At 43.0% G+C, this 17,022-nt stretch overlaps 1 protein-coding gene across 9 annotated transcripts in view; it reads right to left on the bottom strand.

Annotated features, from left to right (window-relative positions):
* Nucleotides 1–14,638, bottom strand: part of LOC143879979 (uncharacterized) — a 35,722-nt gene extending 21,084 nt beyond the window's left edge. For 6 of the 9 annotated variants that reach the window (XR_013251463.1, XR_013251466.1, XR_013251465.1 and 3 more), the window contains exons 1-6: nucleotides 14,510–14,638; nucleotides 12,287–12,571; nucleotides 11,980–12,195; nucleotides 6,983–11,878; nucleotides 6,672–6,871; nucleotides 6,345–6,530 (exon numbers count right to left, since the gene is read on the bottom strand). Coding sequence is in view for 3 of the 9 variants with exons in the window: in XM_077382717.1 (XP_077238832.1) it covers nucleotides 6,449–6,530; nucleotides 6,672–6,871; nucleotides 6,983–11,878; nucleotides 11,980–12,195; nucleotides 12,287–12,493 (5,601 nt within the window). In the remaining 6 variants the exon portion in view is untranslated. Of the gene's footprint in view, nucleotides 1–6,171; nucleotides 6,531–6,671; nucleotides 6,872–6,982; nucleotides 11,879–11,979; nucleotides 12,196–12,286; nucleotides 12,575–14,509 lie in introns of those variants that run through there. The other 3 variants (XM_077382719.1, XM_077382717.1, XM_077382718.1) reach the window with 3 other exon arrangements.
* Nucleotides 14,639–17,022: the final 2,384 nt, after the last annotated feature.

The raw sequence follows: 17,022 nt of genomic DNA, 5'->3' as shown, positions 1-17,022 counted from the left end.
GAAACAAAATCACAAAATAGGTGAAATCAAACCAGCATTTCTTGTTACTTCACTACCTAATGCAAAAGAACTATTTCTTTTGCTAAGCAAAGCAAAAGAAGATGAGGAACATATATGACATTTTGGAGCTTCAGTTCAAAACATTGTTTCTTCCCGACAAGCTCTATCTTCTTCATTTGATCACCTTATGGAAATGTTCAAGATCTGCCCTCGGAAAGGTCGTGAACATCTTGTGAATCTGGACATGCTTGCCAACGGGGAGGGGGGAGAGATGGATAAACGGCTTGGATCGCCCCAAACTAGTGTTGTTGGGTAGGAAACAAAAACAAACCAAAGATAGCAAAACAGCATATTGCCAAATGAGACATAAAAACGTGAGAATACAATGCCAACATGGGAATCGTTTGGCACGCAACCCAATTTCTACAAGACCATCAAATTGGAATAACGAAAATTCCATCTAGCAGAAAATCCCATAAGGTAATTAACATGCCAAAAAAGGAGTTTGGATTCACCACATGTAGGAGCTCTACTTTCCATATCTACACGGCCTAAAGCTAAAAGTCATCAAAAGACCAAATTAAAAATTGCTCGATGAATAACTAGTCCCCAGTACCAAAAAAATCATTGGAGACAACAGCTCCAACTCCACTGTCATGGCCAACACCTGGTGTTCGACTGTCAAATTCAAGGCAGCAATCGCAAAGACAAATCTGTGTTAAAAACCAGCATGGAGCAGTCCCCCTAGAAGATATGAGAAAATTGAAAAGGCTGAAAGGCTCAAGGCTCTATTCCTTTCAACACAGTGAGAATGAAATCATACCCTAAAGAGCGTCATCAAAACAAAAGGTTAAAAAAAGAATGAGGAAGGGAGAGAGGGGGAGAGAGGAAACAAGTACAGCTAGTTGGCGAAGGTGATGGACCTAGTTAAAGTCGACGATACTCGGATACTTGTGTAGGCATAATGTACTGTGTCCAACACACTATGATACTAATACTGATATTCAGATACTTCATGAACAATTATGTTAATCAAAATAACTATAGTATAATGTTTTATATATGTGTAAGTCTCTTTTTCAAACATGTGAGTCTTATAAATGTTATTTTAAATTACTATTAGTTCCCATTTTTAAAATAAACCTAGTTAAGTTTTATGATATTTTTTCCCTCTATCATAAAGTAGAAAATGCCGATTCATATTTCCTTTCCCATGTCCATGTCAGTATCCCTATCCATATTTGGGATCATAGGTTTATAAAGTCAGAAGTTCAACAGATTAAGACAAAGAGTGGGCGCCATCAGCCATCATCAGATGTTAGTGATGGGACTTCGTATTCATATACATTAGGATACTATGAATGTTTTAACAAATTTCAAGCCCACCAAAACAAAATAGAAACAACTAATCATAGAATGTTGAATGGGAGTGTTACAGATTCAGTAGAAAAACAAACATGATATAAAGCCTAGAGAGATTTCATTCGTCTAGTGGCAACAAAACAAAGGTTTTTGATGATGTTGCACCAAAAACCCAAGTAAAACCCTTGCAAAAGCAGGGCTTTGTGCAAACAGAAGCAAGCTTATGGAAGAAGCCTTCCACGCAAGCAAGATACCTCCCGCAGATCCCATGGAATTTAGTACAACAAATCCAAATTTTGTAGCACAACCGTTCCTCTAATGTGAGAACTCCTCAATCTTAGTTTTTTGTAAAAATAAGATTTCCGGTTTGTTCTTGAACACCTCCTTACATGGGCATTTTTAGTATTGAAGCCCAAACCGTGAATGTTCCAAACCAGGATCTTCATGAGGATCTTCGTAGGAAACAGGAATGAGATCCACTTCTCTCACCAGGCCCCCAAAGAGGCGGGGCCCAATACCCGACGACCTACGTGCGTAACCCCTCTCATAATTCACATTAAAATCTAGTCAAGCCATTTCCCTATCCTAATGAGAGGACGAGCCCCTCTCATCTTTCATTGAAGAATTCCATAGCATCCACATCCACATCCACCCCAAAAGAGACAATGTCAAAGCCTTGCTAACCTCCACCAAGTGATTTTCAACAAAATCTAATAGGTGTATAAACTATCCTCATCAGACCGCTTTGTGGGAACAGCGACAAGGAGAAGATCGACTTGACTCCAAAGAATGCACCACCTCAGACACATCAGGAACACCTTCTTTAGCACATATGACAGGAACATCCACATCAAACACGCAGGGGAGGCGGGAACGGATGGAACCAGTGAGAAGGGACCAGGGAATGTCAATCCCTCAGAAGGATTTCCGTAGCCCTTGTACTTTTAGTTGATGTCTGCAAACAGGAACTGATTGTTCTTTGCTATGAATGAGTGTAAGTCGTTGGATAGCCAGTCATGGCGATGCGCCCATCTACATGGCCAACATTGATATCTCAGACCATTGGGATCCTCAGCATCACCTGCCTCCACACTCGAGCTCGATTGCGACCACCACACCTCCCTGTCGACAACGGACACTCCCCATGCGTTTCTTCCATTCAACAGCAAGCGGGCGAAAGGATCAAAGGCCGGACACAATTTAGCAACCTTAGCTTCAGGCTCGTCTGCCCTTACCCACACCAAGAAGCACTAGCCGATTTTCTCATCCTTTGCCTCAACATGCACAAGTGTTGCCACTCATTTGTTAGGATCAACGTTCGGACTAGCCAATGTTCTCATCCTTTGCCTCAACATGCACGTGTTGCCACTCATTTGTTAGGATCAACATTCTGAGATGCACGAAGCTATTGATTTTGTTTCGTTTCGTCTGGAAAATCGGAATGGAACACCCCCATAATCCGTTCCGGCCGGCGGTTTGTCTGGTTTCGGTCCATTTCGAGCGAAACGAAACACCCCTTTTACTTTTTTTGTTTCTTCTCTTCTCCTTGCCTCTTCCTAGTTCTCTCCTCTTTTTCTTTCTCCTTCTTAGAATTGGGTTTACTAAAGATTTACATGTAATTAAGGGAATACCCCCATTTGGATTTATTTAAAATTGTTTCAAGAGCCAATTCTAAAAGGATAAAAGGTCAACTTCCCGGTTCTAATACAAAATTCGACCCTTCGGTCATTTCGGGCCGGGTCAAAATTTTAACTTCCAAACGATCTGTAGTGTCTGTGGCAATCGGGGGCATTGAATTCTTCTGACATAAGTACAACAGTGAACAGCCCCTCTTTAGTCATTGATACACTGGCAGGGGGTATTCCTGGTGATCAAAAGGGGCGCATATATCATTTCCCTTATAAAAATTCATAAATTCTATCAAGTCCAAGCATTAGATACCAAATGTCCAGTAAAAAAAATCTCATAATTTGGTCTCTAAAAATTTTACACCGACCCAGTCACTAGTCAACACAAGAATTTTAGCTGATAGTGATTTCCCATTACGAGATAAATGTTGTATCCATTCAACCTTGATGTTGTGATGGATTGGATTGCAAAGGTCTATTCCAATTTTTAGCAATTTTTTATGTTTTTGGATTTTTTTAAAAAACATTACTGTTAAAAAAATTTCAGACATAGTGTCCTTTGACCCTTTCCAAAACGAAACACCGAAACGTTCCATTCCACTGACTGAAACAAAACGGTGAACAAAACGGAATCGATAACTAAGGGGATGCAAGAGTCTACGACCTTCGATGGAGTTTAAGTCAATCACCATCACCTAAGCGAAAAATATACTCTTTGGCGAAAAATGTCTCAGGAAACCAAGCATGGAGCAAAACCCCTAACACTACAACGCAAACCGACTTTGCTCAATTCCAGCAAGCGGGAAACCAAGGGTATAGTCTGTCAAAGATCTCACCCATAGCGTCAACACCTATATGAGATATACAAGAGGCTATATTTTCATCAAGCAACCCAAACAAATATACTCCAGCCCCGATAAATTTTGTATTCAAGCCACGGTGATTCCTCATTTCCTTTTTGCCCACTCTTCAAAGATTTCCATCTCAAGCTTGTACCAAATAATTTGTCCAACTAAGCATCTTTTAAGCTACTTCCTTCTGCCCTCTACACAATACCGATTCATCATGATCGGCAGTTCAGAACACTTCATTATCACGTTAGGAATCCATCCATCGGTGTCCCTTCTCAACAGCCCAAGCCCGTTCTCCCTTCTCTACAGCCCAGGCCCACCCTAGTATCAGACATCTGTCTACTTCCAGTTTTGGTTCTCCAATATTTAAGCCATTTCCTTGGGAATCATTCTCTTATATGAAGCTTTAGGAACTAATCGTGTCTCCCCCATTTCCCTGCCTCTTCTAGACCAGAACTTTACGCACCTTTTTGCATTTTCTCCAAAAGGGGAAGTTGGGGCATTTGCATCTTGAGCATACCCATCCTGCTTTCCTCTCTTCAGCCCTCATCGTCATGATCTTTTTCTTTTCTTCCCAGGTTCTTAGGTTTAACTACCTCCCATTTATGCTCAATCTTCCACATCTTCACTTGAAGTAGGTAAGTATTTTATCGAATGGCTACTTGAAGCAGGCTAGTTTTCACGATGTGTTTGAAGAATCCTAGTTTATTTGTAGCAGAAGTAGTAGAGCCTATGCAATGGGAATTCTTAAGCCCTTTTTTTGGGAGAATGTTTGGGAATCCTTAAGTCTTTAGGAGTTGACTAAGTCATTTGGCATTTATCCTATTACTAATGGCAGAAAATAGGCATCCTTGAGGGTAAAAATTTTTGTTTTAAGGCAAGCTATGAAAAAATAGTCTTGCTGAAACTTTAAAGGAGTCCTATTATGTGTAGGATTTGGGGTTTACAACTTGGTTTGGGTGAGGCTTAAAAGTACTAATCCTTCCCTAAGCATGGATGTCATGGGGCTTGAAGTATCTATAAAATTGTAAAGGCATATGGCCTTAGCTAGGAATAAAATTGTGTTTATACTCCCAGGCTTGGTTGCCAACCATTACTCTTTAAGTGGGCATTAGTAATCCCTCCCCGTTTCCTTTCGTCTGCTCGCTTTCTCTTCCCACAACGTGATCTGGGAACCCGAGATTTGCATAACAAGATCTGTAGTGAAGGTAAAATATATGTTGTGAAGGATGTACAGTCTGATGTTTTACCACTGGGTGCAAGTTTCCCATGTCATATTTTTGCAATAAATAGTCTACATAAGCCAAATAAAAACATAAAAAGTCTCAATCTGCCGAAAAAGAAAAAGATGGGCAGCTAGAATGTAAATACTCCTCGTGATCAGAAGTGTAGTAAGAACTGCAGAGATACCATAAGATGGAAGTACCACCAAAAATTAAATAATAAAAGAAAAGATGCACAATGCTGCCTCATCCCAGCAGGACAGGAGGCAAGAAAAGAAAATATTAGAGGGAAAAAAGGACAGGAACAAAAGAACCAAAAAGTATAGAAGAAGAAGAAGAAGAAGAAGAAGAAGAAGAAAAGAATCATTAAAAGGAAAAGAAGAGATCATAACTAATGACAGAATGGGAAACATCAAAAGCTTGACTGGCATCCCAAATAAATATCCCTGTGCAATTTAACACAAAAGACTTATTCGTCCACAAAGCTGGTTCCACCCAAGATTCAAATGAGCAACGCAAACGGAGGCAGAAGAAATAAAAAAATTCTTAAAGGTACAGGAGTTTTTTTTTTTTTTTTTTTTTTGAAATGATAGCCAATTTTATTGATAGAAGCGACCGAGGTGGTCAAGATACAAAGCAAAATGCATCGAGAATAAAAACAAGAATCAAGAGAGAAAAAGAGAGCCAAGTGGGAAGAGAATAAAAAAGAGTTAGCGCTTCCTTTGAAAGCTATGGTACAGGAGTTTAACGAATGAGGACAAGATGATATATGATCGCTTGTGACACAAACAACAGGCAGTTGCCGTGGGTAATATTGTTTGTCTGACCAACATACATACCAGTGTAAGAGAGGTCAATCCCCTTCAAAAACTGTAAGCTGGTTCTGGTCATCAATAACCCAGTTAGACATCAATTTAGCTTGAATGAGTTTAACTCCCAAAGAGCAGAGCTATAAATTGATGTAAACAATTAAACAAAAGAACTGCCTTGAAGAATTTACCAGATAGCAAACTAATGTGTTCCAAGGCTTAAAAAATTATTAGGACTCAGTAGACCCATACAGCTCAATAGCATCATAATCAAAGGAAATAAAATGTGAAATAAAAATACCATGCCAAAAGCTAAAGAGTTCACAATTATCAAAAAGCAAACGTAACCTCCTACATAACCTTCAATTCCAATGAAACATCTTAACATACTACGGCAGCAAACTGAAAAAGAGAATCCAAAGTAAACCAACCAGAAAACTAAACGCAGTTATATAGTGCCAAGACACCTACACATGTATCTGATGAAATTCACTGAAGAAACTAAAATCCCAGCCGGTGGACTCAAGTTCTTTAGTAATAGCCGTCGCTCCATGTTGAAGTAGTCTACCACAAATCTAGTGCCTATTTCCACGGCTCTCAAAACCAGCCTTTCGTGACTTGCTTGAATCTTCAACCGAAATGTGTTCCTCAGAAGATCTACAAAATGATGCCAAACGAGGTGATGTCACTGCCAAAAAGAGGGCCTTCTCGTATACTTTCAAGGAAATTTCAAATCCAAAAGTGAATATTTGAACAAATTCAGTGTAAATAGGACAAAAATAAAGACACGTTACTGACAATTTCTGCTTCTTAGCATTGTCCTGCTTGATAGAGAGGACCAAATCCATGGCCATCTTTTGGTGCTCCCTTGTCTGTGAATGCAAATCCAGACCTTCAACAGTTTCACAGTCAATTTTGCATATGCGGCACCATCCCGTGCTCCCATGTTTCCTCTTCCTTGAATGATCAGAAGACTCCATGTCACTCTGAAGTGACCCCTAGACAAAAACATGAATGCATATTAACAAACACAAAATAAACAAAATATAATGCACCTGTAATCAACCAAAAAAAATCTAAGTACGAAAAAAGTCAAAAAAGATACTCACTTGACCATAAAATCCACCTTCATTTGGAAAACCTTGTTTAGGGAAACTGCCACCAAATCCTGGCTCACCAATACGCATGTGGCTGGGAAAATTGCCCCCAATTGACTCATTAATACGCAGATGTGAAGGGAGATTTCCTGGTCCCGGCGGCTCACCAATCCGCAAATGGCTACGGAAGCCACCAAAACCGGTTGCCTCACCCATACGCAACTGTCCCAGTCCCATCGGATCCCCAACCCGCAAATGACTTGGCAAGTTAGGCGGACCCAATGGTTCCCCGCCCCGGAAATGACTTGATAAGTTACCAGGTCCAAGAGGTTCACCACTTCGCAAGTGGCTAGGCAGAATATCTGGACCGGCCAAATCACCGCTCCTCAAATGAACAGGCAGCTTACCTGACCCGAGCTGCTCACCCATTCGTACATTTCCAGGACCATCACGCTCACCTCTGTGTAAGTGGTTTGGCAATGCACCTGACCCTGCACCAGGAGGGAACATTGGAAAACGACCTTCAGGGAATGCACTTCCACGAGTATCTGAAGGGAGGTTAAAAGATTTTGATCGCTCACCAAAAGCACGTGCTTCTCTGCCATCAAAATCGTCTAAGTTCGATTGGCTACCTAATCCAAGGCCGGTAGAACTGCTACCAAATCTATTTGAATGAAATCCAGGATATTCTCTACCAGGACTTCTAGGGGGAGGCAGATTATCCATTCGATGCCGACCAAATTCTGAAACGGGTCGAATAAATTCTTGATGAGCCCCAGCAGGATCCGTCTTTCTTCCCATGTTATCCTCGTGAATGCCAATAGGCCTCGATCTTTCACCATTGTCTGCTGGATTTATTGATGAACCCCCTCTGCTGACTGGAAAAGAACCACCAGACTGATAAGGGGGTAATAACATTGAAGGGGTGACATTGGCAGTTGCATCAGATTTGGGCCCAGCATCGTGACCATACCCATGTGGTGCCCTATCAAGAGGCCTTGGTGCAGAATCAAGACCGAATCCATGTGGACCCCTGTCGAGAGGCCTTGAAGAAAAATGACTTTCGAACTTAGGGACAAGTTCACCATCCAAATGAGCCGGCCGAGGAAAATGCCTCAAATCTTCTTCAAATTCTCTTCGACCAATAATGTGACGACCAGGATCCAGTGGGAAAGACTTAAACCGGTCCTCTGGCAATGTCTTGAACCCTTCTTCGTGGACGGGTTTATACCTCTCTTCTGGTAAAGGCCTGAACCTTTCCTCTGGTAAACCATGTGGAATTGCCCCATCCTGTATGGCACCACCCAAACCCTCCTTACCAGGAACACCATTCATTTTCATCATATTTGATTGAACCCCAGAAAGTTGACCAAATGGAACACGTTCAGTAGACACAGGTGGCTGCAGATCAGGTCGCCTACCATCGAACAAACCAGGCCTCTGATTAGCAAAAATTTCGGCTTCCATAGGATTAGGATGAATGGGCCGAACCATTTGACCTTCAGGGCCATGAGGAGGACCTCTTCCCATAATGCCCCCGGGTAAATCAAAAGCTCCAGTAGGTGGCCCACCGAAAGGAGGTCCTGGCAAAGGTTCGCCTGGGGGAAATCCATGGCCGCCGGCATGAGGTCGGGGCATATGACCTTGGTTATGAACTTGAGGTGGAGGACCCAAATTGCCTGGTGCCCTCGCAAATGGAGCAGACATGCCTGGGCCTAGGAGGCTGCCAGGTGGAGCTTCGGGATGAAAGGAACCATGAGGTGGTTTTGACATTGGTGGCTGGAAATGCTCTTGCGGAATTGAGGCTTGTCCGTGCTGGGGGAAACTTACAGGGGGGCCTTGAGGTCTCATGTGGATTGGAGGCTGCCCTTGCACTTGCACTTGCATTTGATGTGGTGGAGGATCCTGGAACCTCCTTTCTTGATTGAGCCCAGGATGAGGCAAAGGTGGGGGTAACATTCGGTCTGGTGGAGCAGGAGGCCGTTGCAATACCCGGTCCTGCATATGGCTGGGAGGCCCATAAGGCATAGGCAGTTGCATCTGACCAGGTGGCGCCAAGCCCTGGAATTCATCCAACCCTGGACCTTGACGAGAGAACTGGGGCAAATTCCTATCATGATAACCAGAATGAGGCAGCATCCTCTCATGATTTGCAAATACGCTTTGGCGAGGAGGCTGTTGTGAAGGATCTCTATCTAAACCGGCAACAGCTGGCAACTGCTGAGGAGAAGCATTCATGTTGTTTCTTTCACTCCGAGGAACCCATCCTTGGGGAATGGCATTTTGACTGGTCCTCTCAGGAACAGGGCCCAAAGTCTGTCTAGGTGCCTCCTTATCAGCCCCCGCAGTGCCACTAGTGTCCGACCACCTCTGAGGCATTTGCAAATCCACTGCGTCCTGCTGCAACCTCACCTCCTGCGCATCAAGAACCTCTGCCTGTTGCGATGGAACATTTTTTTGAATTGCACCATTCTGAATTTCCTTCACTTCATGCAGGGTATTCTCATCATCCTGTTTGTCCTCATTTAAATTCTCCACTAGCATGCCATTCGAAGGCTCAACTAACTTTTCAGTAGTCTCTTCCTTCACCATCTGCTTAATTACTGGCTCTTCTGGATTGCCATCCTGAGAAAGAGACTCTGCATCTTTCTTAAGCAGTGGCAAAGAATCGCTAATCTCATTGATAACATGATCAGCGGATCTATTATCTTTGGATTCCCCAACTGACTTCTCTAGGTCATCCGTGGGCTCCACGTCACTTTCTGACTTTGGAATCTTCAATTCAGCTATATCTGCTCCTTGAGTGTGTGCATTGTCTGAAATATTCCCATCGGTTCCTTCCATATTCTGAGAAGCCATTTCACCCTCCGACTCCGAAACATGACTACTTTTCTCTGGCACAGAATTTCCTTGCTTCTCAAACATTGTTGGCTGCAGAGTAGCTTGAGCAGGAGCGATCTGAGGAGCATTCATCTCGGATTGTGCAGCAGGGGAAGCAGGCAACAAGACAGTTTGGCTACCACTCCGCTGCATAGGAGTCTGTTGCATGTAGCCAGGCTGTTGATCAGAGGGAAATTGCGAACGAAGGTTGGGTCTCGGCATATAATTTTGAGTCGGTGATAGTTGATTTGGACTCGGTTGCAGTGGATTAACCGGTGCACGGACATCCTGCCCGTGGGTTGGTAATGGTTGGCGTGACATTACATGATTCAAATTCATAGGCCTTCCAGCAGGATTTTGAGATTGATGAGATGGCACGCCCTGTGGGGATGGGGTGTTCGGCTGCATCTGTGGATGAGCGTGAACATGTTGCTGCAGAGAGGGATGCGGGCCCGGAGGACGTACGGATTGCTGATGATGCATAGGTTGCTGGGACACAAAAGGGCCTTGCTGATGTGGCTGATTATGAACTAAACCAGGTGTCTGTCCAGGAAAAGGCTGGGTCCCATGAACCATCTGCTGATGGAAATGTGGCTGCTGTTGAGGCACTGGCTGCTGCTGAGTAGGTGGCATGCTAGGATGATGATGGATTGGTTGACTTGGTTGATGAAGGTGCTGATGTGGCAGTTGTTGCTGCTGCACAGGAGGAACATTCGGATGCTGGCCTTGCGGGGGAAGCATAGGAGGCTGTTGTGGGTGTTGCACGGGCATGTGAGGTGGGGGAGGAAGGTTGTGTGGACGCATCTGGGGTGGAAGCTGAGGAGGGAACTGATTCTGCGTTTGAACGGGATGCTGAGGGGGCAGGGGCATTGGGACTTGTTGCTGGGGATGCATTTGCATGGGATGCTGTTGAGGGGGACCTGGAGGCAGTTGTTGGTGCGGCTGAGGTTGGGGATAAGACAGGTGGCTTGTTACAGCATGGGATGGATGCGGAGGCTGAGGTGGCGCCATAGGGCGGGGATGGAGCTGGGGCTGGGTTTGAGGGTGAGGTTGAGGATGGCTCTGGGCTTGCTGCATATGGGGGTGATGCTGAAGCTGGGTCTGGGGTTGGGCATGTGGATGAGCCTGTAACTGGTGCTGGGGATGGGGTTGCTGAGGGTGTTGCATCTGGGGACGTGGCTGAGGGTGTTGTGGCATCTGTGGCAGTTGCTGCAGATGTGGCTGGGCTTGATGCTGCTGTGGATGCGGCTGTGGCTGTGGCTGTGGCTGGGCTTGATGCTGCTGTGGATGCGGCTGTGACTGAGGATGTGGGTGACTCAACTGTTGCATGGGCTGTAGATGAGTTTGGGGTTGCATTTGAGGATGAGGTTGTGAGGGCCCATGAAGTTGCTGTTGTGGGTTGAGTTGTGGCTGCAGTTGAGGTTGTCCCACCATCTGAGGTTGTAGATGGGGCTGGGGCTGGGGCTGGGGTTGGGGCTGAACCTGAGGATGGACCTGAGGCTGGGCCTGAGGGTGGGGTTGGGCTTGTGACTGGGCGGGCGGCTGAGGCTGCTGCTGGGGCTGGATTTGGGTCTGGGGCTGTTGTTGTGGCTGGGGCTGTTGCTGGGGCTGGGGCAGGGGCTGGACCGGGGGTTGAGGCTGAGGCTGAGGCTGCATGTATGGCTGGGGTTGAGGCTGCCCTTGAACGACTTGTTGTGGATAGGCCTGTAGATACTGCTGTGGGTACTGACCATACTGCTGAAATTGCTGTTGATAAGGGTTATATCCAGGATATTGCTGATAATATTGTTGGTATTGCTGGTATTGTTGCTGTTGCTGGTACCACTGCTCAGGAGTTGGGGCCTGGGCCACAGGTTGTGGTTGTGCATTCGGAGTTCCTTGAGTTTGACCTTGTCCAGACACTGGTACGGTGGCAGACTGAGAAGGTGGATCTTGGGTAGCAGACAACCCTGCCTGAGTAGCAGCAGCTTGATTCTGCTCAGTAGCAGCCGGAGTGCTATCCGCCTCTTGTGCTTGAGGCTGCACACCCTATGAAACAAACATGAACAGTAATTAGAAAAATGAGTTGTTAACTGAATTATATGATAAAAATAAAAATAAAAATAAAAGTGAAGCTTTCAAAAGCTTACAATACAGCTCAGTGCATGTTCCTGTACTTGACGATGAACAATTTGTGTTCCACACCGGTTACATACAACAGGCGAAGAGCCAAAGGAACACTCAGCACAATGTGTAGTACATTCTGACAAAGTACCCTGCCATGTGCATCCACTCCTGTGATAGAGACAGTGTACTTGTATTTGACCTATTGCATCGGCAACTTCTTTATTTGCTTCTATCAGAGGCTGCAAAGATTATAATAACACATCATTATATAGTTCACGAGGGTGAGTTGCAGCTAAACATGGAGTAGAAATCAAGATGAGACAACAGAACCTTCGCATCTGCTTCCGTCACCAGGTAGCCATCATAGGGACAGGCGTGGGTGGTGCTTACAGTATATGTTAAGCATGGTTTGCAGTATAGATGAGTGCATTGTGTTTGTATTGCTTCGTTTGGATAGACGAGCATCCGACAAACAGGACAAAAGTATTCACCAGCAAGAGATTGAATGTTCAAGATGCACTCGTTATCAAAACCCATGTTGGTCGAAAATATAGTTGGCTTCAGTTCCTACTATGCATCAGAGGAAACAATCCAAATGGATAGATCCTGGTAATCCTGCTTAAAAAAGAGGGTCAGTAAATACCATCACTTTCAACAGAGTCCAAGAAAAAATGGGAAGAAAGATATACAACAGAAAATAGATAACTGTAAAGAAAATATTTTGAACGAATCTGAACCAGTTTATGGAACAGTGTAATAAGAAATACAAACAAGAAATGTATGATCAGAAAAGAATGGCAGGAAACACCAAAGGACAGTGTGTGTGAGTGTAAGCATGTGAAACACTGAAAGTGGATTATTCAAGATGAATGAAATCCAATACGTGGCCACCTGCAAAACTAATCTATCAACGGTTTTGGGAAATAAAACAACTCGTCAGCAGGTTGATCTAAGCATTTAACAACTTATTCAGTTTTAAACCGAGCAATATTTACAATGGGTGAACAAAATAACTAACAGCGTGGAATTAATCAAACAGGATGTATCAGTGTGAAGAGAATATAAGCGACGGATTATGTTCCAAATGATTCAGAAAATTCCTCAAATGTGGCAGAAATTGTGATAAGCAAGTTATCTGATAAAAAATGCATGTGTTGGAATAGTTTGACTTCTGGTATTCCACATCCTATATAAGATGGATCACATATAGGCGCATTTAGGATTGAGATCACTTGATCGCCTCTAACGGGATTAGAGATTGGGTTCATTTGAAAAGGTTTGATCTCTCCCTACAGAATGACAGTTGCAAGTGCTGCCTGAGAGAGAGAGAGAGAGAGAGAGAGAGAGACGTAGACGACGAAAGGAAAATAAGGTGATGTATCTTGAGTCTTGAAAAAAAGGCAACCCAAATAGAATAGATGCATGAATACTTTAATAGAGTGTTTGTGTGGCTCAAATCTATGGCCATGCCCAACAGATACAATGTGTTGCTGGCTATTGAGATCAATGTATAATAAGGTGTAGCGCCGTATCAATAAATTGGCATTTTGGATTGATAAGTATTTCTTTTGGAGTCTTGGGTTCCCCATGAATTCCCTTTTTTTCGTTTTTGGTTTTAAAATTGCAAGTGAGGAAAATTAGAGCACAGGTTTCTCAAACGTTCTGATGAGAGCACTAGAGGTGACTAAGTCTTAATACCCGAACACCCACAAGCCATCTCTTTATTTTTTAACAATATCCACAATCCATTTCGAGTTTAGAATCTAAAAATAATTCCAAACTTCTACTTTGGACAAAAGTTTTAAGTGGGTTTTCTAAATAAGGGGATTTTACAAGCAAATGGGGTCAAGTCCTAGTCGAATGCCAAAGTACTCTGTGTTGCACACTTGTGATGTGAGTACAATCCAGCTATACCAATAAAGGGTTTTTTCAATCCATACATAATAATTACCCTAACAGCAAATCGGGTACGAAATAACAACAAATGCTACCTAATTTTTTTCATGACCTGATTTCTCTATGCTATGACTGAGGACATAGAGATTGACTGACACCAAAATACATAGGGATAAACGCATCAAGTAGTTGCAATAGTAGTGCAAATATTCTAACTAAAGTGGGTTTAATGGATTTTGTCTTATTTTTCCCCTGAAAGGGTGATTTTTTTTTTTTAGGGCAATAAGAACAGAACAAGGCTAAAATAAACAAAAGAAAGGTAAAATTCAAACAACATATAAGTTCGTCGACAGATTTATTTCCAACATTTGCGTTGCTACCACGCCATACTCGAAAAGACAAACAAACCCTAAAATACAAACGAGATACAAGAGAAAAAACAAAGGATTTCTACCATGCAAAGAAGATTAGCAAAGGGTTGTTTTTGTTCTCTTACAAATAGTTTAGGAGTAAACATTTTAATGGTATTCCAATCTAAAATAAAAAGAAGAAGAAAACAAAAAATGGTGAAGAAAAATGCCAAAAAAAAAAAAAAACACACACACACAAAGTTAAAGAGAGGAAGAAAGATAAGAGGGAGAGATGAGATGAACTTACAAGAGGCCGATGCATACAAAAAGAGAGGGGGTGAGAGTGGGAGAGAAGGGCGATAGAAAAAGAGATGAGAGAAAGAGAGGCCGAGAGAGAGCTGAAAAACCCTAACCCGGAAAATGCAATAGATTGCCACACACGCCACTCTATATGAGGTAATATAGCTATACACTGAATCTCCGCGTATAAACGATGGCCACTTAACCGGCTATGCGATATGTCGGTGTAAATTGAACTATTGAAGTATTAAAATGTTATATTTTCACCCCCTTTCGTTTGTCTTTTTCTCGGACGTCTAAAGAACGGGAATTGGGGCCCAAAAAATACAGTGGACCCCACATTGTTTGGGTGATCCAAACCATTCGTTTGTTGGGCCTTGACGTATATATGATCTGCCCAGAAAATCTTCTTCGTGGGATCATCCTAACCCTTTGATCCGTCCAAGTTTCTATAGATTGCCATTTGCCACACAAGCCACTCTATATGAAGTCATATAGCTATACACTGAACTCCATGTATAAACCATAAACCATGGCTATGCGATATGTTGGTGTAAATTGAAGTAGTAAAATGTTATATTTTCAAGCCCTTTCTTTTGTCTTTTTCTCGGACATCTAAAGAACGGAATTGGGGCCCAAAAAATACAGTGGGCCCAACATTGTTTGGGCGTATCACGTATATATGATCTGCCCAGAAAATCTTCTTCGTGGGATCATCCTAACCCTTCGATCCGTCGAAGTTTCTATACCGTGCCATCCATTTTAAACCTTAAACCTCTACAAAACGGAGGGTTAGGATCATCTTATGGAAGAGATTTTATGGGCACAGGTAGGGCCCAACAAATGAATGGTTTGGATCACCAAAATGAATGGTCAGGACCTTCTTTTTTTTTTCTTTTTTTTTTCCGGAGAACCCTTAACCGGCTTTAGTCGACCGTCATGGTCATATTGGGTAGTTTAACCTATCTTGTCCGCCCAATAGATTCCAACAGACGTTTGTGTGCCTTGTACTGTTCTCTAAATCAACTAATGGAGCGAGGGGAGAACCTAGGCCTTGGAACGGAATGACGAGTACAACCTTGCCTGCCTACTTACAACTAGCTAGTTAACTTCACTCGACTCTGTAAGATCTGAGAAGGCATTTATGGTAAGAGGATGGGTCCTCCGTGAGTTGGATGATCTCTAGGAATGAATCAAATGAGAGGAAGTTAAACGAAACCCTCAAAGGCATTAACTCTTTGATAAATTTGACACTTAAACCCATTTCCAATGACCTCAGTACCACGGTGTGTGACCGTTGATCCTAAGTCTTTCGCAAAGTGACCCAACTAAAAACATCTCTCTTTCTGTTTGGGGGAGGGAGGCACTAAAATTGAACTTCAATCAGATGAAGGTTTCCAATCCAGTAGATGTTGGCAGATGGCCGGGCAACTTTGATGTTGGAAGAACAGAGGTATGGAGAATTGCATTATGAACCACTGTGATCGAGCGTAAGCTTTGTTGACTGAACTCAAATGGTGCTGACTATAACAGCTACTGCCGTGGTAGCAGGAGATGCCAGGCCGTGACAAAAATGAGTTTATTATCGCCATGTCCAGTTGTCTCCTCATAAATTAGTTAGTTTAGGCAATATATGGCCACCAGGATTTTTTTTCATGAAAAATCGGTGCCTCAAAGTGGTTAGAGAGGAAAAGGGTAGGGCAATGGGAGAAGGAGACAGATTTGAGAGGGAACGAGTGAGATGAGGGTGAGAAGTGGCTGAAAATCAGGAAAAAGTGGATCATATTTTGAATAGAGTCTTTTTGTTAGCCACTTGACGCAATTGGATCCACAAGCGTTATTCGATGATCTCAAAGATCGGATAGATCTTAATTTTTTTTCTCTTTTTTTTCTATAGGATGATAGATCTCGATTTACGCCACGAGTGAGGGGACGCACGAACTCGATCAAGTGTGGAATCGTCAGATGCTTTGATCTGTGCCACGAGCGAGGAGATACACGAGCTCAGTCAATCATGAAATCAAAGTGATGATATTCTTGCATTCAACAAGAATTTGAGAAATAGAAGATAGGGAATAAAGATTTGAACACTAATCTCTAAATCCCATGATCCCAAAAGAAAAGGTGAAGGGTAGAGAGAAGAGCCAACGTTTATCTCAAATTTCTCTCCAAAGATAATCTTTCCAAAAATTTAAATTATAAAACTTCTAAAATGTCGAAAATACCCTTACTAATGCAAAAGACATAAAAGTCAATACATTTCACCTAGAAAATCACCAAACTAATCACTAACTAAGTAAACAAAGAGCCATGCATGGAGGGCTAATGTGTACGAGGGATGCTACTGCATCAAGCTCCCCCTCTTGAAAAGAGCTTGTCCTCAAGGCCTTTTCTCATACTAGGAAGTGAAATGTAATCAACGCTTTCTTGTTCGGAATTAAGCTAGCGTACTTGTTGCTCCTTCCCAGCTGGAATACAGTGTTACATGTGCAAATTTCTGCTCATGTGGTTGAACCAAAA

The sequence above is a fragment of the Tasmannia lanceolata genome, unplaced genomic scaffold (genome assembly GCF_043159265.1).
Source record: "Tasmannia lanceolata isolate RefF3 unplaced genomic scaffold, GAP_Taslan_0.1 ptg000006l, whole genome shotgun sequence".
Taxonomy (NCBI): domain Eukaryota; kingdom Viridiplantae; phylum Streptophyta; class Magnoliopsida; order Canellales; family Winteraceae; genus Tasmannia; species Tasmannia lanceolata.
Note: the sequence above shows the minus strand (reverse complement) of the source record. Positions and strands in the feature narration are given on the sequence as shown.